The sequence below is a fragment of the Gambusia affinis genome, linkage group LG18, assembly GCF_019740435.1.
Source record: "Gambusia affinis linkage group LG18, SWU_Gaff_1.0, whole genome shotgun sequence".
NCBI lineage: Eukaryota > Metazoa > Chordata > Actinopteri > Cyprinodontiformes > Poeciliidae > Gambusia > Gambusia affinis.
The window spans coordinates 59,019-76,505 of record NC_057885.1 but is presented as its reverse complement, the minus strand read 5'-3'; the positions used below and the strand labels follow the sequence as shown (position 1 = coordinate 76,505).

At 35.5% G+C, this 17,487-nt stretch overlaps 1 protein-coding gene and 2 long non-coding RNA genes across 4 annotated transcripts; all 3 read left to right on the top strand.

Annotated features, from left to right (window-relative positions):
* Nucleotides 1-269: 269 nt before the first annotated feature.
* LOC122820031 lies at nt 270-7,279 on the top strand. 2 transcript variants are annotated; one of them, XM_044097194.1, is made up of 11 exons: nt 276-437; nt 541-807; nt 1,278-1,541; nt 1,672-1,944; nt 5,255-5,371; nt 5,451-5,466; nt 5,551-5,633; nt 5,820-5,870; nt 5,954-6,016; nt 6,101-6,160; nt 6,504-7,269. In XM_044097194.1, the coding sequence occupies exons 1-11, from the start codon at nt 365-367 to the stop codon at nt 6,581-6,583; spliced, it is 1,347 nt and encodes a 448-aa protein (XP_043953129.1). In that variant the 5' UTR covers nt 276-364; the 3' UTR covers nt 6,584-7,269. The 2 variants fall into 2 exon arrangements, with proteins under 2 accessions (XP_043953130.1, XP_043953129.1); XM_044097195.1 differs by lacking the exons at nt 5,451-5,466; nt 5,551-5,633 and having other exon boundaries at nt 270-439; nt 543-807; nt 5,255-5,392; nt 6,504-7,279.
* A 4,282-nt stretch (nt 7,280-11,561) lies between these two features.
* LOC122820038 lies at nt 11,562-12,576 on the top strand. The gene is made up of 3 exons (XR_006368716.1): nt 11,562-11,679; nt 11,775-12,050; nt 12,453-12,576. It is a non-coding gene; the product is annotated as an uncharacterized LOC122820038 (long non-coding RNA).
* Nucleotides 12,577-15,593: 3,017 nt separating this feature from the next.
* On the top strand, nt 15,594-15,954 carry LOC122820039. Its single transcript, XR_006368717.1, has 3 exons — nt 15,594-15,618; nt 15,774-15,789; nt 15,879-15,954. It is a non-coding gene; the product is annotated as an uncharacterized LOC122820039 (long non-coding RNA).
* The last annotated feature ends 1,533 nt before the right edge of the window (nt 15,955-17,487 follow it).

Sequence of the window (17,487 nt, the reverse complement as noted above, 5' to 3'; positions counted from 1 at the left end):
TGTTTTGCACATCATATTTTTGTCTAGTTTTCGATCAAATAAATCTTTTAATTTAAGAAGTAAACATTAACCTTTAAACAAATGGTTACCTAAAACGTTTAACTGGGGTATGTCTTTTCATTTGTTGTGAGTCATCTTAGTTTAAGGAAGTTAGAAAACTGATGAAACACTGCGTGGGAAATGTCCAAATAATCTGTGGTAGAACTGCTGTGATGTTTTTCAGATGAAGATTAAAAAAAAATGAGCTTACAGAACAGGAAACTAGCGATACTGATCGGAAACTTTGGTGACATGAAAAGAACTTGTTGGTGTCAGAGCTGGACGTTACGGAGCGACACTCTGCGCCTGTTTATGTGAACTTTTAATGTTTATAATGACAAAAGTTTTAGGTTTTATTTTAGTGATGAATTCACTCCTCTGCTGCGGACATGCTGAAGGTATTTTCTGTTTTATTTTTCATATTTATTTATAAACTCAGAATGAGGCTCGTCCGTATAAACTGCATGATAAATGTGCTAATTGTGTTGTGCTGCGTTTTAGACGCAAACCTGATTATTGATCCCAACTGGTCGACTTTTCATCCTGAAGAGAGCGTGACGTTCATTTGTGACATGAGTGAAGGAGAAGAGACCGACTGGCAATATGAGATTAGAAGAAATGAAAAACAATTTATTCCATTCAACCCGCACAAAAGCTACACATTACAAGGTATCCAAATCGATCAGAGTGGTGAATATCAGTGCTGTGGACTCAGGAAGACCTCTGATGATACCGACTGCAGTGATACTGTCTCTTTAACTGTTACTGGTGAGTCCAAATGATCTTTTTCTACCAGATTTGTACAATATTCAGAGTTGTGTAGTTAATACACGTTAACTCCTCTGTAAGTTAAATCTATATGCAGAAAATCATTTTAGATTTTTTTTTTGTTCCTCCCATAATGATATTTTGACCTCAGCAGTTGCAACCTGCCCATCCACAGAAAACCCAAATTCTATGAAATACAATTAAACTTACTATTTAATATATATAAAGGTATGTTTCATTAGGTGAGCTAATCACAGAATAACATAATTTATTTTTGTTTTTCTTTGTTTTCTTGTTTTTATTTGGGTCTTTAAATTAAGATAACTATTTCAAGATAACACATCGTTCCCATTAGAGAATCTCAATTATAGATTTTTGTCTTATATTATGATGAGACATTTGAATATTTGTGCTCAATCTGACTGACGAATAACTAAACGTTTTAACTGGCGTTTTTATTTTAACATCAGCTCAACCCAAAGCCAAACTGACAGCAGGTCCTACAACCATACCAGTAGGGGGCAGTGTGACACTGAGCTGCTCAGTGGAGCCCTCTACTGGATGGAAATACAGATGGTTCAGAAGGACCCAAAACACACCTGAAGTTGAACTCACTGAAGAAGGAAACAGAGATATTAATGTAACACAAGGAGGAATATACCGATGTATTGGAAAGAGAGGAAATGGAGACTATCCCAGTGTTATAAGTGACGAAGTGAGCTTCAATATAACCTGTAAGTTCAAATACTTTTGTTAAAATGCAGTTGATTATTCTTTACCCTTTAGCTTAAACTCATGAGGTGTTTTTTAATTTATTTTCATGTTTTGGTTTGTTTTGCAACCGTCCATATCTGATGAAAACAGTTTCCAACAAGGTTTTTGTGACTCGACAACCAAACTGGCCTCAGATCTTCAGTGGTGAGTCGATCACTCTGACATGTGAGGTCCAGGGAGGAGAAACCACTGAGTGGACGTGTGACTGGAAGAGATCTGGGAAACCTGTAAAAGTGGGAAATGATAAACACCTGACTGTCAGTGATGAGTCTGGCAGTGGAGACTACATGTGTCGGTGTAGACGCAGAGACGACTGGTATTCTGTGACAAAGTGGAGTGAAAAGATCCCAGTGTCTGTGTCAGGTGAGTCACATTCCTTTTTTCATCAGGATCAGCTCAATACGTAACAAAACCAGGCGGCTGGTTTTGGTCGGAGCCCAAAGACTAGCAGAGCATCATCCAGAACAGTCACTTCAAAACCCTTTGAACTGCCTTGTTGCTGAAATGTGCTCTGCAAATACAAAACACAGTTTAAATATTCTGATTATATTCCATTCAAATGATACAGTATTTGTGGGTTTTTTTCTCTACTAAATCATGGGACTACAATGTTAACCTCATCGCAAGCAGATGTGCCACTGGTTGAAAATGTATTCACACTGGCCCCTCCTGTCTGATTTTAACTGTGGCTGCACATTTTATTCTCAGTTGAAAAGATGGGCCTATATGTGGAAATGATATAAATACCTAAAATTTCTAAATATTTTCAGTAATAAATTACTTTGAAGAGGCATGTCAAGAAGTTTGCGGAGAAAAAGCTAGAATATGATAATGCTTTTAAGATGTTTTCCATTGGGTGAATATTGTTGATGTAGATGCATAATAACTGTGGATGCATAACAAACAAAAACATTTTGTCTAAAGACTGCACATAAGATAAAAACCTAATTTCAAAAAAAGACTGTACTACCCACAAAATGACACAATTTGCAAACAGGAAATAGGGAACATGTTTTGTTTCTTTCCTTCTTTCTAAAGAAAATACTTTTTTCCCCTTAAAATGAACATTTAGGTTTTATGCAACATTATGTTGACGAGATCTAACATTGATAATGGTATTCAACATATTTCTGTAAACATTTCTTTGATCTTATTTAAACAGCATAGTGTGTGTTCAAAGGATTTAGATTTAGAAGTTGCTATGGAAACGTGTCTGTCAGTAAGACGGCTGTAGGTGGGGTTTCTGCTCAGCTGGCGGACAAAATGTGTCTCCTGTAGTCAACATGTTTTGTTGAGTTTTATTTTCGTTTTAGTTTACATTTTAGGTTTTACGTGTAAACTCTATTTTTCTAATAGTAAGAGTGTAACCGGGTGGTTCATTAAGATTGAACACTGTTTATATAAAATTCCCACCCATGTCGGGTCCCTGAATGCACCATACCCCGTCACAGTATTGTTGGGCTTGTTAACGTATATAGGCACCAGGTGTGCCCGCCAAGTGACAAGTCAAGTCCATTGTGGCAGCTGGGATTTGTTGGATGAGCGCTGGTGCTGTGCTGGTCGAGCTGCTGAATAGGTAAATGGATTTTTGTCACTTTTGTCTGGTTTTGGCTTTATTATTGTCAGCAGAAACTAGTGATGGTGAGATGAAGCCTCATGAGGCATTGAACCACTTGAGCCAACTGGTTCGAGAAAGGGTTCATTTCTTGAGGCTTCATGTGCACACGAAACCACCTACTGGCCAGGTGTATAATCACAACCAGCTGTATCTTAACACGTGTGATGAATTGAATTTTTGTCTATTATGGCTCTTGGGAATGACTTCACAAAAGGTGAAGAAAAAAAGAGACAAAGAGAGAGAGAAAGAGATATATAGAGATAGAGATAGAGAGAAATATATATACAAAAAAATCCTATTCTGTCCCACAGCTATCTTAAAAATCCTAATATAAAAATTAAGAACTTTAAAACTAACTAACCAATCCTATTTATAATAGTGAGATTATTAGTAAAAAGCTCAAATTAAATAAATAACCCAATTATAAGTCCTGAAATAATAAAGTCTAAAAACATTAAATATTAATCCCAGAAAAATAAATAAAGGGGGAAGGGGGGAAAAATTAATTTAGATCAATACCTTGTTTATTCCAGATCAAATCTGCTTATGATGTGTGATGATGGTATTGGAGTTCAAGGTAACTCAAGTTAAATCAAGTGGTGAAAACTCACGTATCCTTAATATTAGAATTAAAATTAAAATTAAAAATAGGATAGCTGTGGGACAGGATAGGATTTTCTCTTTTTTCCTTTCTCTGTGTCTCCCTCTCTGTATATATATATATTTTTTTCTCTCTCTCTCTTTCTCTCTCTTTGTCTCTGTTTTTTCTCTTTCTCTCTCTTTTTCTGTCTGTATGTATCTATTTTTTATTTTTCTGTTTCTCTCTATCTCTAGATCTATATATCTTTCTCTCTCTCTTTGCCTGTGTCTTTTTTCTCTCCCTCTTTCTGTCTCTGTATTCTCTCTCTCTCTCTCTCTCTCAGAGGACGAAGAGTTGTGGACGACGTGCGGCGGCCCGTGCTTTCCTATGACTTCCTAGTGAAACTGCCCTATTGGGTGGGGGAAGTTGTAGTGTTTATATATATATATATATATATATATATATATATATATATTCTCCCTACCTGTCTCAAACTAAATAACCACAATCCAAACTATCAAAACTCTATCCACTCTCTCAACTGACCGCAACTCGCCTACAACAACCCACATTTTGAATGAAGCCTGTGGGGTTTCCAAACCCCGCGCCAAAATCTGAGCCACTTCCCGAAGCAGTCACGTGGTACAGCCGGGCAGCGAGGCTTCGGACGTCATCGTTTTCGGCTCCTCCCCTAAATGAAGCAAGCCTCGATACGCGCTTTACGGAAACGCCCCCTCCATTACTCGACACACGCCTCGAAGCCTCGGCTCATCACGTAACATCACTAGCAGAAACTTTATTGTTGGTTGTGGTATTATAGGTTGCTTATGTGCAATATTATGCTCTCACCCATGTGTAGTTTTTTGATGCTCTCAGTAATAAGGGGTTGTCCTCTGCAGCTGGAAATCTAGCAAAGCACCACAGAACCAGAACCAGGGTTTATCTTTCTTTTTTTTTTTATGAATTAGCAGATTGGGCGCAGCTCTAAAGGACTGGACTGAGGCGACGGGAGATTTATATTTTCTTTTGTTCAATATTATTTCTGTGTGAACGGGAGATTTATATTTTCTTTTGTTCAATATTATTTCTGTGTGATGAATTTGTTTCTATTAGTTTGGTTTGTAGTTGATTTTGTTATGTTTCTGATTGCTTCCAGTGCTTTCCTAGATGCCTGTGCCAAATCAGGTCTTAAATTAGAATAATAAAGTATATTTTTAACATTGTCAAAGAAAGTATAAATAAAATATATTTTTGTATACTACCTCTGTTTCCTCACTTTAAGCCAGACTTACCTGAGTACTTTTAATTGGGAGACCCTAGGCTACTTGAGCATATTTTAGTAGTCTACCAGTTGGCTTTAGAGCCACGCCCTCAGTCATCATCCGGGTCTTTCCCCCGTGTTACAAGAGTAAGAAGTAAATGACATTAAATAAAAAATAAACAAAACCCAAAATGACTGACACTGTTCTTTCCAGTATCAGTGTCCACTCCTGTCCACTCTTCATCTGTCGTCCCTATGATCATCGGACCTGTTGGTGGGATCCTCCTGGTTCTTCTTCTGGTGTTACTGTGGTACTACAGGCGGTCCAACGGTGAGATTGCTCATTGTGAAGGTATAAAAAACAATATTTGAACAATGGAGTGTTAAAAGAATATATTTGTTTTTCACAGATTTTCGCTGCCCCGGGTGAGTTAATCGCATCACTTCACCTCAAATACCTAAAACTGCTACATTTTTGTGAAAAGATTTCCACCATTAACACTGTTTTAGGTGGAAACTGTCAAAAATCAGCTGTGGAGTAAATAATGGATTAAACAAGAATGACACTGATGAGAGCAGCTCTCCTCTGCATGGTCAGAAATTAAACAACTTTTGTCCTGTAGATATTTTTAGCTATGTTCTCATTCGTACTGATAAGATTGCGTTTACATATTCAGTAAGGAACGCTTTAGAATTTGCTCACTGAAATAAAAGAAATAGAGAGAATGCTGCGTGTGTGTTAATGCAATATTCTGTTCACTTTTTTTCCTGCACTGCAGGCGGCAATCATATCTACGAGTCGGTCAACTTCTCAGACTCCAGCGGAAAAGGTACAGTGAATCTTTTCCACCAGATATAACTGCTGCATGTTCAAATGCAGGTAACTGATCTGAAAAATCCTGAAATGTTTTAGTGGCAGATAAACCCGGGGATGCAACCTACTCTCTCATTGAACCGAAAAACTTTGGGGAAAAGAGTAAGTCACAAAAACAACTTAAAGAGGGAAAAAAATCAGCCTTGTTTAGATCACTTAGAAATTGTGACTTGTTTATTTGAACAGGTACTCCAAATAAACCAGTAGAGGGCGCTGTTTACTATCGTCTGGAGTCAGAAATGAAAGGTACAGTCAACTCCAATTTAACAATATGGTACTTTCCATCACTATCAACCAATGTTAGACAAAATCAAAACTTTTTTTTATTTTTACAAAATAGAAATGCTTAAATGTTTTTACACACTGTAAACCGTCCTCGTGTATGTAAAAATATAAATATTCAGACACGTGATAAAATATTTAAACATAAAATAAACCAAAAGTGAATTTGTGCTTATTGTACTTAGAATTAAGAATTTACAGGAAAAGTTATTGTAGAAATGTAAAATTTAAAGCGAGTGAAAGAAAAAGAAAAATATTTGTTTATAAAAAAGTACATTGAAGTCTTACAGTCGTTGTTCTTTCACAGACAGGGGGCGCCCTGGAGCAAAAGAAGAGGCTGTTTATTCTGAAATCGACTCGGGACCAGAGAACAATAACACCATCTAGGTGTAGTTCGGTCTACAGCTTCTAACTCATGTCATATTTGTAGGATCCATTGTAAAAAGCCAAATATTAACCTTTCATAAAACTGATTTTAGCTGTTGCTTTGTGCGCGTTTAAAATAATCCCTCTCAACACTTCCAGTTTTTTATTATGCTAGCAGTTTTGCTTTACTTTGCTTTAATATACAGAGTGTGTGTATTAATAACACACTCTATAAAAATAAATGCTTCCTTTTTGCCATTCTGACATTAAATCAAACAAAACTTTTCCTGTTTTGAGTTAATTAAAATTACTCAAATTATTTTTAATTTCTCAACAGTACAATGGTAAATACGGGGGGATATGTAAAAATACTTTTTTCCTTTAAATTCAAAAGTTTTTTGTTTTTTTGTATTTGGAAGAAATGTCCTTTTAAGGCTGATGTAATGGGTTGAGAATCAGTTAATTAATACAACCCTATTTTTGATTCAGAATTAATCCTGTCTTTGGTCTTCGTTTTTTTCTTTTTTTTCTTATGTATATGGACGAGTTTGTTGTGTGCATGTATCTTCTTGCCAGTGGGGGGCGCTCTCTTACCACCACAACACAGTGACGTAATTCAGGTATTCATTAAATAGTAGGTAGTGTTTCCTAATGGTCTTTATTGTTGTACAGCAGCACAAACAAATGAGAAAAATAAAGAATTTAACATTTGTTGTAAATTAAATGTAATTTTTTAATAAATCACATTTTATATTCTAAAAGTTTGCTACTAAGAGCTTTTGTGGATATCTTGCAATTTTCAGTATTGTCAAAAATAATTATAATTAAACATACATAAATACCCTGTTCTACAAAAGACATTATTTATTTAAATGATTCATTAATAAAAGATACTGACTTGTATTTACAGCTAGTGGCCAGCAGATGGTGACATTGAGTCATAGTTTTCCAAGTTATCGGTCCAGAAACTGGCCGTCAGTTCAATCATGTGACACAGGAAGAAAACTTGTGTGTGTTCAGGATTCTGCTGCTTCACATGAACCTGCTCCATCCAGAGTGTTTGGCTCTGTGGTGGAAACGGCGAAAATGACAATCAGCTCCAATCATCACAGTGTGTTAATTTATCATCATTTGTTCAGGATTTGTTCTGTTTTCATAAAGTGTCAAACCGACATGCTGCTTTAAGAAATAATAGATGACCGAAAACTAATTTTAAAAAAAAGCTAAGAGCTTTAATGAAATAACATTTTTGGGTTTTGCTCTTTCTAGGTTTTAAGTATCAGGAGGAAAATAAAACAAACATCAATGCATTTTTACAATATTGTTATTTTTAGAGAGTTGCAAAATTAAAACAGTGGAGTAGCAGTTGGAGATGCAGAAACTGATACAAAATCGATTAAAATGTTATTTTCAGATATGCAAAGTAAAGAAAAGTGTGTTTTACTTTATGTCCTGATAACAACAGTGAACATTATCTATTTAATCTGTGAACCTTGGTGGGGGGAAAAAAATCCCACCATTCTTCTGTCAGTGACTTGTGCTTACAGATAGTGGCCAGCAGATGGTGCTATTAATTGGTTATTTTTGTCAGAGTTCCAGATAAGGGCTGAATGTCCGGTGATTCATCCAGGAAGAAAACTTGTGTGTCTGCAGGATTCTGCTGCTTCACATGAACCTGCTCCATCCAGTCTGACTGGCTGTGGTGGAAACGGCAGCAGAACATCTCACAAATCCATCATCAAGCTCAACATCCTCATCCTCAAAAACACAGCTGCTGCCTGCAGCTGCAACAACCATGTTAGCTTAGCACAAACAACAATTCAGAGAGTCTTGAAACAGATATTATTTCTTCTGAAACTAGAATAAATGGGACAATTTAAATTAAAACACCAGGAAAGAAGAGCCAGACCTAAACTCTGAAACAATGGCCTGCAGTCTGTATTCAAAAGCCTGCCACAAGAGGGCAGTGCTGAGTCGTCATACCATTAAAGAGGACTTCTGCTTCTTTGGTCAACACTTCTTGAGCAGGATGTCACTGAAGATGATTGTATTTATAGAGTTTCTGCAGGAAACTCTGTAGTGTTTCCTCGTCTCTTGGTGGAAGATCTGGACTGAAGTGAAATATTTAGTATAGAAAACTGCAAATTAAGTGCCACTAGAAAACCAAATGCTTTTCCACAACCTCACAGCCACAACTAATGCTGGGTTAGCAGAGCTGCTAATGGCTTCTTTACGCTGAGCTAATAAATTAATACATGACATATTGTAGATGAGGCTAAAGTTAGGATCAAGTTAAAGGTCAGTGTATGATTATTCAGATGAAAAGAAGATTTTTCATCCTTCTTTCTCACAAACAGACGCTGCTAAATGAAACACAGAAACTTTTTTTCACTCTCCGTACATTTTTAGAGTTTCTTCTTAAATCTATTTAAACTCCAAACTATTTCTCACTGTCTGATCTCATGTCTGTTTATTCACACCCAAGACCTTATATATCTGTGAAAGGTGAGATCATTCTCAAACATCACTTGTTTTTAGGTGAAAGGGGATTTTACGGTTTGTTTGCCAGAGAGTTCGCACGCAACACAAACTAAGTAGAGGATTAAACATTTAAAACTTAGAATAATGCAGTTTACAGTTTATTTAAAGAGACTTTTATTTTATGGTTTTCACTAAAAACAAAAGCAAAATACACTTCTCTAATAATCATATTTAAACCTTTTAGAAAAAAAAAGAAAAAAAAAGTCCTGTTCTTCTTTTACCACAACTTCTCATCATTGGACCGGAAACGTCGCAGCAGAAACTCAGTGCATTGATGTCAGTGTTTAAAATAAACGTTGTCCCGTCATTCTTAGATAAAACGTCGATCGTGTTTCAGACGGCTCCATTTCTCTGGAGACGCTGCAGAGGCAGCATGTTATGAAAGGAAGATTATTGGACCAACGCAGAGCAACACATGGTTCCAGGTTGAGGTCGGGATGGGGAACATCTCACCCAGGGTTCTGGTCTCACTCTGTAAGTAGATCACTTTATCTGTATGAAGGACGGAGATTAGAAGAACATCGTCTTTGACATCTTGTCTGCTGTAATTTCTACTTTATCTTCCATTATATTTGTGTAATTTTACTTAGTTTAATCATTTGTTCTTGTTAAGTTTGCTGCAACTTCAAACAGGTTATTTCAGTGACAAACTACTAACACAAGCATTTCTGTGCAAACATTTTGAAAAGCTGTTTATTGTAAAATTAGACTTTAGCATTTTATATACCACACAACTAATGTGTGAGCAATAAAAATATTATATAAAAAAAGTTTAAAAATGAACATGAGGGGCGTGTTGTGGTGGCGTAGGGGAAAGTGCGACCCACATTTGGAGGCCCTGAGTTCTCGACGCGGCCGTAGCGGGATCGATTCCTGGACCCAACTGACATTTGCCGCATGTCTTTCGCCCTTTCCTGTTAGCCTACTGTCATATAAGGGACACTAGAGCTCACAAAAAGACCCCCTGGTGGAAAAAAATGATCTAGAGACTGAAATTATTCATTAAAAACTTTTATCAGTTTTTTTCCAGTAGAGATGAGTGTGAAGTTTCCGTCGTCGTGCAAAACGTCTGCAGATGTCCTGTCTTCAGTCAGGATGTGAAGTTTATAAAATGAAGTTTTAACTCATCAGAAAATCAACAATAAACTAAAACATTTGATCTTATTCTTATCAGAACAAATAAATACTCAATATCTTCCATTTAATATCTAGTTAAATTTCTGTTAACAGATAAAAAGAGTCAAAGCTGAGTGAGAGGGTTTGGAAAATATTTTTTTATAAATTTATTATTTATGCTGATTAACTTTCAACCTTTATTTCAGTGCTGAACACACTGATCTGCTGTGGAAAAACTGTAGGTAACTTCAACTTTTAATCTGAATTTTAATCATTTATCCTCTCAGGAAAAGAATCCAGTTTATCTTTTAAATCAGATATTATTTTATGTTTATCTTTTAATTTTTAGCTTGATGTGTTTTTGTTATAAATCAAAAGACAAACAAGCTGAATGTTGGTTCTGTTTTAGATCCTGTGCCGAGTATTGAGCCCAACTGGTCGACTTTTTATGATGGAGAGATTGTTACATTTATCTGTAACACGAATGGAGGAAAAGACACTCAATGGTACTACAATTTAAAAAGGAATAGTAAAGAATTTCTTCCCTATCAGTCAGAAAAACGTTTCAGAGTTGAACCTCTGTATACTAGACATAGTGGAAAATTTCAGTGCTGTCGTCACTGGAGGTGGGATCCATCTCACTCAAAGTGCAGTAAAACTGTCACTGTCACTGTCTCAGGTAAGAACTGAATATTTTAAAGATTTACAAAGTTTTATATTAGCCCAAAAAACATATATTTGGTAACTGCATTTTATTTCATAATTTCAAGCAGATCTTTTTGTTGATAAAATAGTGTCAGAAATATGACACATATATAATTACTGGGTTTAATTTTTATAAAGTCAAATGAGCCACAAGTTTAAAAAAGAGGAAATATTCAAATATTCAAATATTCAAAGGAAATATTATTTACCTTAATGTGAATATTTAGATTTACTTAATTGTAGAGTTAATCACATTATCTTTTCAGAAAAGAGAATGAACTCTTTTATGTTATTTAATTAAACTATTTCAAACAAATACTTTTTCTTTTAATTTCTAAAAAGTATCTAAAATAAGGAAAATGACAATAAAATGCATTGACAGCTTTTTCACATATTTACTGATATGAAAGAAGCATCACTCTTTAAAATAAGCTTTTAATTGCAGTATTTTGTATAAAGTCAAATATTTGTTTTTATAACAGCACAAAGACCCAGTGCTGAACTGACAGCAGGTCCAACAACCATACCAGTAGGGGGCAGTGTGACACTGAGCTGCTCAGTGGAGCCCTCTGCTGGATGGAAGTACAGATGGTTCAGGCGGACCGCAGACACACCTGAAGTTCAAGTCATAACAAAAGATGAAGAAAACAGAGAAATCACTGTGACACAAGGAGGAATCTATAAGTGTGAAGGAGAGAGAGGAAATCCTTCATTCTACAGTCATTCAAGCCAAGAGAAAACCATTGAAATAATGTGTAAATTTTTTCTTTATGATTGTTAGAATCTAAGTCCATGAAATCAAAAATTCTCTTGTGATTTAATTTTTCTCTTCTTTATCTGATGTAAACAGTTTCCAACAAGGTTTTTGTGACTCGACAACCAAACTGGCCTCAGATCTTCAGTGGTGAGTCGATCACTCTGACATGTGAGGTCCAGGGAGGAGAAACCACTGAGTGGACGTGTGACTGGAAGAGATCTGGGTCAATAATACAGAGGACAGACAGTAAAGACTGGACTTTCACTGTCTCTGAGTCCAGCAGTGGCGATTATATGTGTCAGTGTAGAAGCAGAGATGATGGGTTTTCTTCAACACAGTGGAGTGAAACCTTGACACTGTCTATATCAGGTAAGTTGATGCTGGTAAATGAAAATGTGGCTGATCTAGTTCAGTTTAGTTGTCAGTATTAATGCTTAACTCCTACCCACACACACACACACAAACACATACACATACAAACACATACACACTGATTCAAACTTTCTTAGAAAAAAATTTATATGTCAGGTTTAGTTTTGTGAAGTCTCACAGAGGCTGGTTGTTAATCTGTATGGCTGAAACCATGAATAACTACCAGAATAATTCATATTAATGAAGTTCTACATTGTTGACATATTTTCAGTAATTTCTCAATCTTCTCATTTATTTCAGTTAACGAGTCTGTAGCTTGTTCTGCTTGTACAAGTCTTGTATGTTTGGGTTTTTTTTTAAATCATTGAAAAATTAACAAATTTTAATTCATGCTGCAAGGAGCTGAACCTGAAGCCAAACTGACAGCAGGTTCAACAACCATACCAGTAGGGGGCAGTGTGACACTGAGCTGCTCAGTGGAGCCCTCTGCTGGATGGAAGTACAGATGGTTCAGGCGGACCACAGACACACCGGAAGTTCAAGTCATAACAAATGATGAAGAAAACAGAGAAATCACTGTGACACAAGGAGGAATCTATAAGTGTGAAGGAGAGAGAGGAAATCCTTCATTCTACAGTAATTCCAGCCTTAAGAAAACCATTGAAATAATGTGTAAGTTTTTTCTTCAAAACTGTTAGAAACTAGAACTATGAAATGAAAAATTTTCATGTGATTTAATTTTTCTCTTCTTATCTGATGTAAACAGTTTCCAACGAGGTTTTTGTGATTCGACAACCAAACTGGCCTCAGATCTTCAGTGGTGAGTCGATCACTCTGACATGTGAGGTCCAGGATGGAGAAACCACTGAGTGGACGTGTGACTGGAAGAAATCTGGGTCAATAATACAGAGGACAGACAGTAAAGACTGGACTTTCACTGTCTCTGAGTCCAGCAGTGGAAACTACACATGTCAGTGTAGAAGCAGAGATGATGGGTTTTCTTCAACACAGTGGAGTGAAACCATAACAGGTGATTTAATTGTTTTGTTTTTTTCTGAAGAAATTGTAGAAAAAAAATGTTTTCCTTATATGTTGGATTAAATGAAGTTTCTTTCTTGGACAAACCAGAATAAATCTGACTAGTCCTCATCTGAGTTATGAATTTTTAACTGCAGAACAAAAGGAGTTAATTTATTTTGTTCACTTCCTTTAACAAGTTACAATAATAAAACTACAACTGTTATAATTTGAGTTGCTTTTGTGCACATTGTTCCCAAAGTTGTTCTTTTAAGGCAGTAGTGTCAAAGTCAAATGGACGGAGGGCCAAATAAAAAAATTTGCTACAAGCCGAGGGCCAGTCTGATTTAATCAGTCTGATTAAGTCAGACTGATTAAATCAGACCAGACTGATTTAATCAGATTTTTAAATCATTGATTTTTAAATCAATGATTTAAAAATTATTGAAATTTTTAAATTTCAATGATTTAAAAATCATTGAAATTTTTTTAAATGACGCATATAGTCTAGTGAACCTAATTGAACCTACTGAAAACCTAACAAATATATTCCAATATGATCAGATAAATAAAGCAATATTTTCTTATGGCTCTGTCAGTAATCTTTAATTTTCAACAGACACAACTGAAATATTTTTAAAATATAATTGGATTGAAATACAATAAAATAAAGTGCAAAAATCTATTAATCAAAAACAACACTTTCATCAAGGAGAAGTAATATGCAGTGAAAACAAATATTAAACTTTAACTTTTAAACTTGAACTGAGTAAAAACTCTAAATATAAACTCTAAACCTTGTTTGAAACCCCCGGTTCTCAGTGTCCACCTTCCTTTTTGCCATTTTTGATGGGTATCTGAAAGTTAATTTTAAAGTTATGCTGACGACTGCTGTGCTAATAACCCTTCTAGACCGGACGTGGCGACACATCTAAATTTGCAGTACCGTAATTCCGCCACACGTAGCGCTAAGTGGAAAAATTCCAACGGTTTCTGAAAGGGGAGGCGTTGCACTTTCCAGCAAGTATCTGGTTAATACGGTAACTTCGCAGCTGCACCTGCAGAGAGTGTAATTAATCCGGGGGGCACTCGTTTAAATAGACGGTATATTTCGGCAATAACTTGGTGGATATTGAAAGTTCCGGTTGTTATGGATACATGGGTAAGTACATCATCTCACAGAACATTTAAACTACTTACAGTTCAAATAAGGAAGATATTTTTTTTCAGACGGGGTGCCGGCTTGCTGCGGTCTGCGGGCCGGTTCTAATAATAAATCAAGATCATCCGAGGGCAGAAAAATCTTCTCATGGGCGGATGTGTTATGGGCCTTGACTCTGACATATGTGTTTTAAGGTATCTAAATAATAAAACAGAAAATTTCTAGAAGTTAACAAGTTGAGTGTTGAACTATTTTAGTCAGATTTCTTCTTTAAATGTCTTTTGCTCATATTAAGCAGCTCATTGTTGTGATCCAAATTTGTTTGACCTGGACTGAACTGTGAGGACGGATCAGCAAAACTAAATGCAGCAGGATTCATTTTATAACTTCAATATTCACTCAACCTTAAACTAGTTTCTTATGATATTATGATCTCTGATACAGTTACATCACTACTTCCTCGAAATAACAGTAAATAACTTTTTTTCAGCAAAATTAAAGTAAAACATTTTTCTAACTGGCCACAGTGAGGATGTGGTTTTTATTCTGTGTGTTAATTTATTTCCCGTCTCTTTGGCTGTGATTGATCCCAGCTGTCTCTTATGTTCCCTCATTACCTTCCCTGTGTATTTAATCCCGTCTGTGTTTCTCTGTCGGGTTCTGGTCTAAAGTCTAAAGTCATGTGTCGTCTTCCTTTCCCTCGTTTTAGACCAGTTTGTATTCCAGTTGCTATCAGTGTTCGAGCTCTTTGCCTTGTTGCTCACCTGTTCTGCCTGGACTTTGTATTTTGTGATTTCTTCATTAAAACCATCATCATTTGCTTTGCAACCTGGATCCACCCCATCGTCGTCCTCACCACTCAATAACCACAGTTTGTAACAGCCACATCAAAACGATCAAAAATGCCTGAAAGGTTTCCAAAATTAAAGCAGCTGCTGGTCTTGAATCGTTTGGAGTAAATGCAAAATCTCAATCTCTTCATTAAGATGTCAAGATGTTTATATATACTTTTATTTTTGCAGTGAAAAATCCTTCAACTCTAATTAGTATGCAGCTATTAAAGTTGTGACACAAACAAATTAGAAACCACCAGGTGGAATAGATCAGTCCTACGAGATGAACAAATGTTTTTTTCTCAATACATAGAATCACAATTTAACAATATCAAGTTAAAGCTGCAGTTTGTAACTTTAATAAACACACTAATAAAATATTTCTGTTGAATAAAATGAGGACTAAGATAAATATTTTACGATGTTTTTGTTTTTCCAGTAACTGTATCCAGTTCTGTCGGCTCTTCATTTCCTGTCATGTTGATCGTTGGACCAGTTGTTGGAGTCGTTCTCATCGCCCTGCTGCTCTTGTGGCGCTGCAGACGGTCCAAAGGTCAGAACATTTTCTTCTCGTTTTATTGATACTAACCTGAAATAATGTGTTATTGAATCACAAGTATTAAAATATGACTTTTGAAATTCGGTTCATCATTTTAATTCTGTTGTTGATGATCTAAACAGCTTTTTTTTTTTTTTTATCTTCTCCAGATTTGAGCTGCATCAGGTCAGTATGAAATATCTGCTGTTTCATCTTAGGCATAAACTCTTGATCTTTGTTTCATAGTTAAATTTGATCCACTTTAATATTTTCAGGTCATTTCAGTCTGAAAGCAGCAGCCAGAGGCCGACCAGTAATCATGGACTGAACCAGATTGAAAGTGATTACAGCTCTCTGCTGCATGGTTAGTGACACAATAAACATCAGTATTAATTTGGACACAATTTCACTTTGTTGTAACTTTTTTCTTTATCATAACACAGATTTATAAAATGTATAAAAATATCAAAGTGTCTACTTTAAGTCATTCCTTCTGACAAACTGTAAACAACAAAGTGAAACACCTGAATATTTTTGTTTGTTTATTTTAATTTTATGTCAGAATGAATCTGCAGATTTTATGATTCTGCTGCTCAATATGACAACATATAAGTATATTATTACCATGAGTTTGATTAATAAAACAATTCAAAGTTGCAACAAACTCACAATTATTCCCATCAGAAATGAAAGGATAAACATCTATTAAGTACAAAATAGATCTTATTATTTTACATAATTGCATTCAGATACAAGCTTTTCTTTGACATTTTTTATTTACTGTAGGCACCACGTCCTGTGTATGAGACAATCCAGAACCGTGGAGCCACAGGAAACGGTAACGATATGTAATAAAACAACCAAGTTATTAAAAAGGTGACTGATTACATGAGAACCAGATGAATCCTCAGCTGTCAAATATTCAGAGAGTGATATTAAACTATTTAAAAACATGAGGAAACACTAATGTATGTTTTCTATGTATCCATGTTTCACTTTTACCAGAGAGACCTCCTGATCCAGAAGAAGGTTCTGTTTACGATTATGTGAGACCAGATAATTACAGATCAGCATGAAGGTCAGATAAACACCTGACTTCATTAGATTGTTACTGATCATTTTTCTTCATTTGGGAGAATTTGCTGCCCGATTCACCAGTTCTAATAAGAGTTCAGTTGTTTAGTTGTGAATTCATGACTGGATCTCATCTGTCTGGTTTTCTGTAACAGTACTTTCTTTTTCTGACAATGATAACTTGTTGTTTTTAATTAAAGTTTAATGTGGCTCCAGGTTCTGTCTTGGACTCTGGTTTAGGCTAAATAATATCATCTTTCTTTTCATGTCTTTATTGTCCGGTGGTTTTATTTTACATTTTTAAGGCTGATGTAATGGGTTGAGAATCAGTTAATTAATACAACCCTATTTTTGATTCAGAATTAATCCTGTCTTTGGTCTTCGTTTTTTTCTTTTTTTTCTTATGTATATAGACGAGTTTGCTGTGTGCATGTATCTTCTTGCCAGTGGGGGGCGCTCTCTTACCGCCACAACACAGTGACGTAATTCAGGTATTCATTAAATAGTAGGTAGTGTTTTCTAATGGTCTTTATTGTTGTACTGCAGCACAAACAAATGAGAAAAATAAAGAATTTAACATTTGTTGTAAATTAAATGTAATTTTTTAATAAATCACATTTTATATTCTAAAAGTTTGCTACTCAGAGCTTTTGTGGATATTTTGCAATTTTCAGTATTGTCAAATAATTATAATTAAACATACATAAATACCCTGTTCTACAAAAGACATTATTTATTTAAATGATTCATTAATAAAAGACACTCTGACTTGTATTTACAGCTAGTGGCCAGCAGATGGTGACATTGAGT

Excerpts from the sequence above, each read along its gene's own strand:
- LOC122820031 (XM_044097194.1), top strand. The coding sequence starts at position 365 with ATGTTTATAATGACAAAAGTTTTAGGTTTTATTTTAGTGATGAATTCA. Across the intron at positions 1,945-5,254 it reads GATCCCAGTGTCTGTGTCAG|TATCAGTGTCCACTCCTGTC; the intron begins GTGAGTCACATT and ends TGTTCTTTCCAG. Across the intron at positions 5,871-5,953 it reads CTCAGACTCCAGCGGAAAAG|TGGCAGATAAACCCGGGGAT; the intron begins GTACAGTGAATC and ends GAAATGTTTTAG.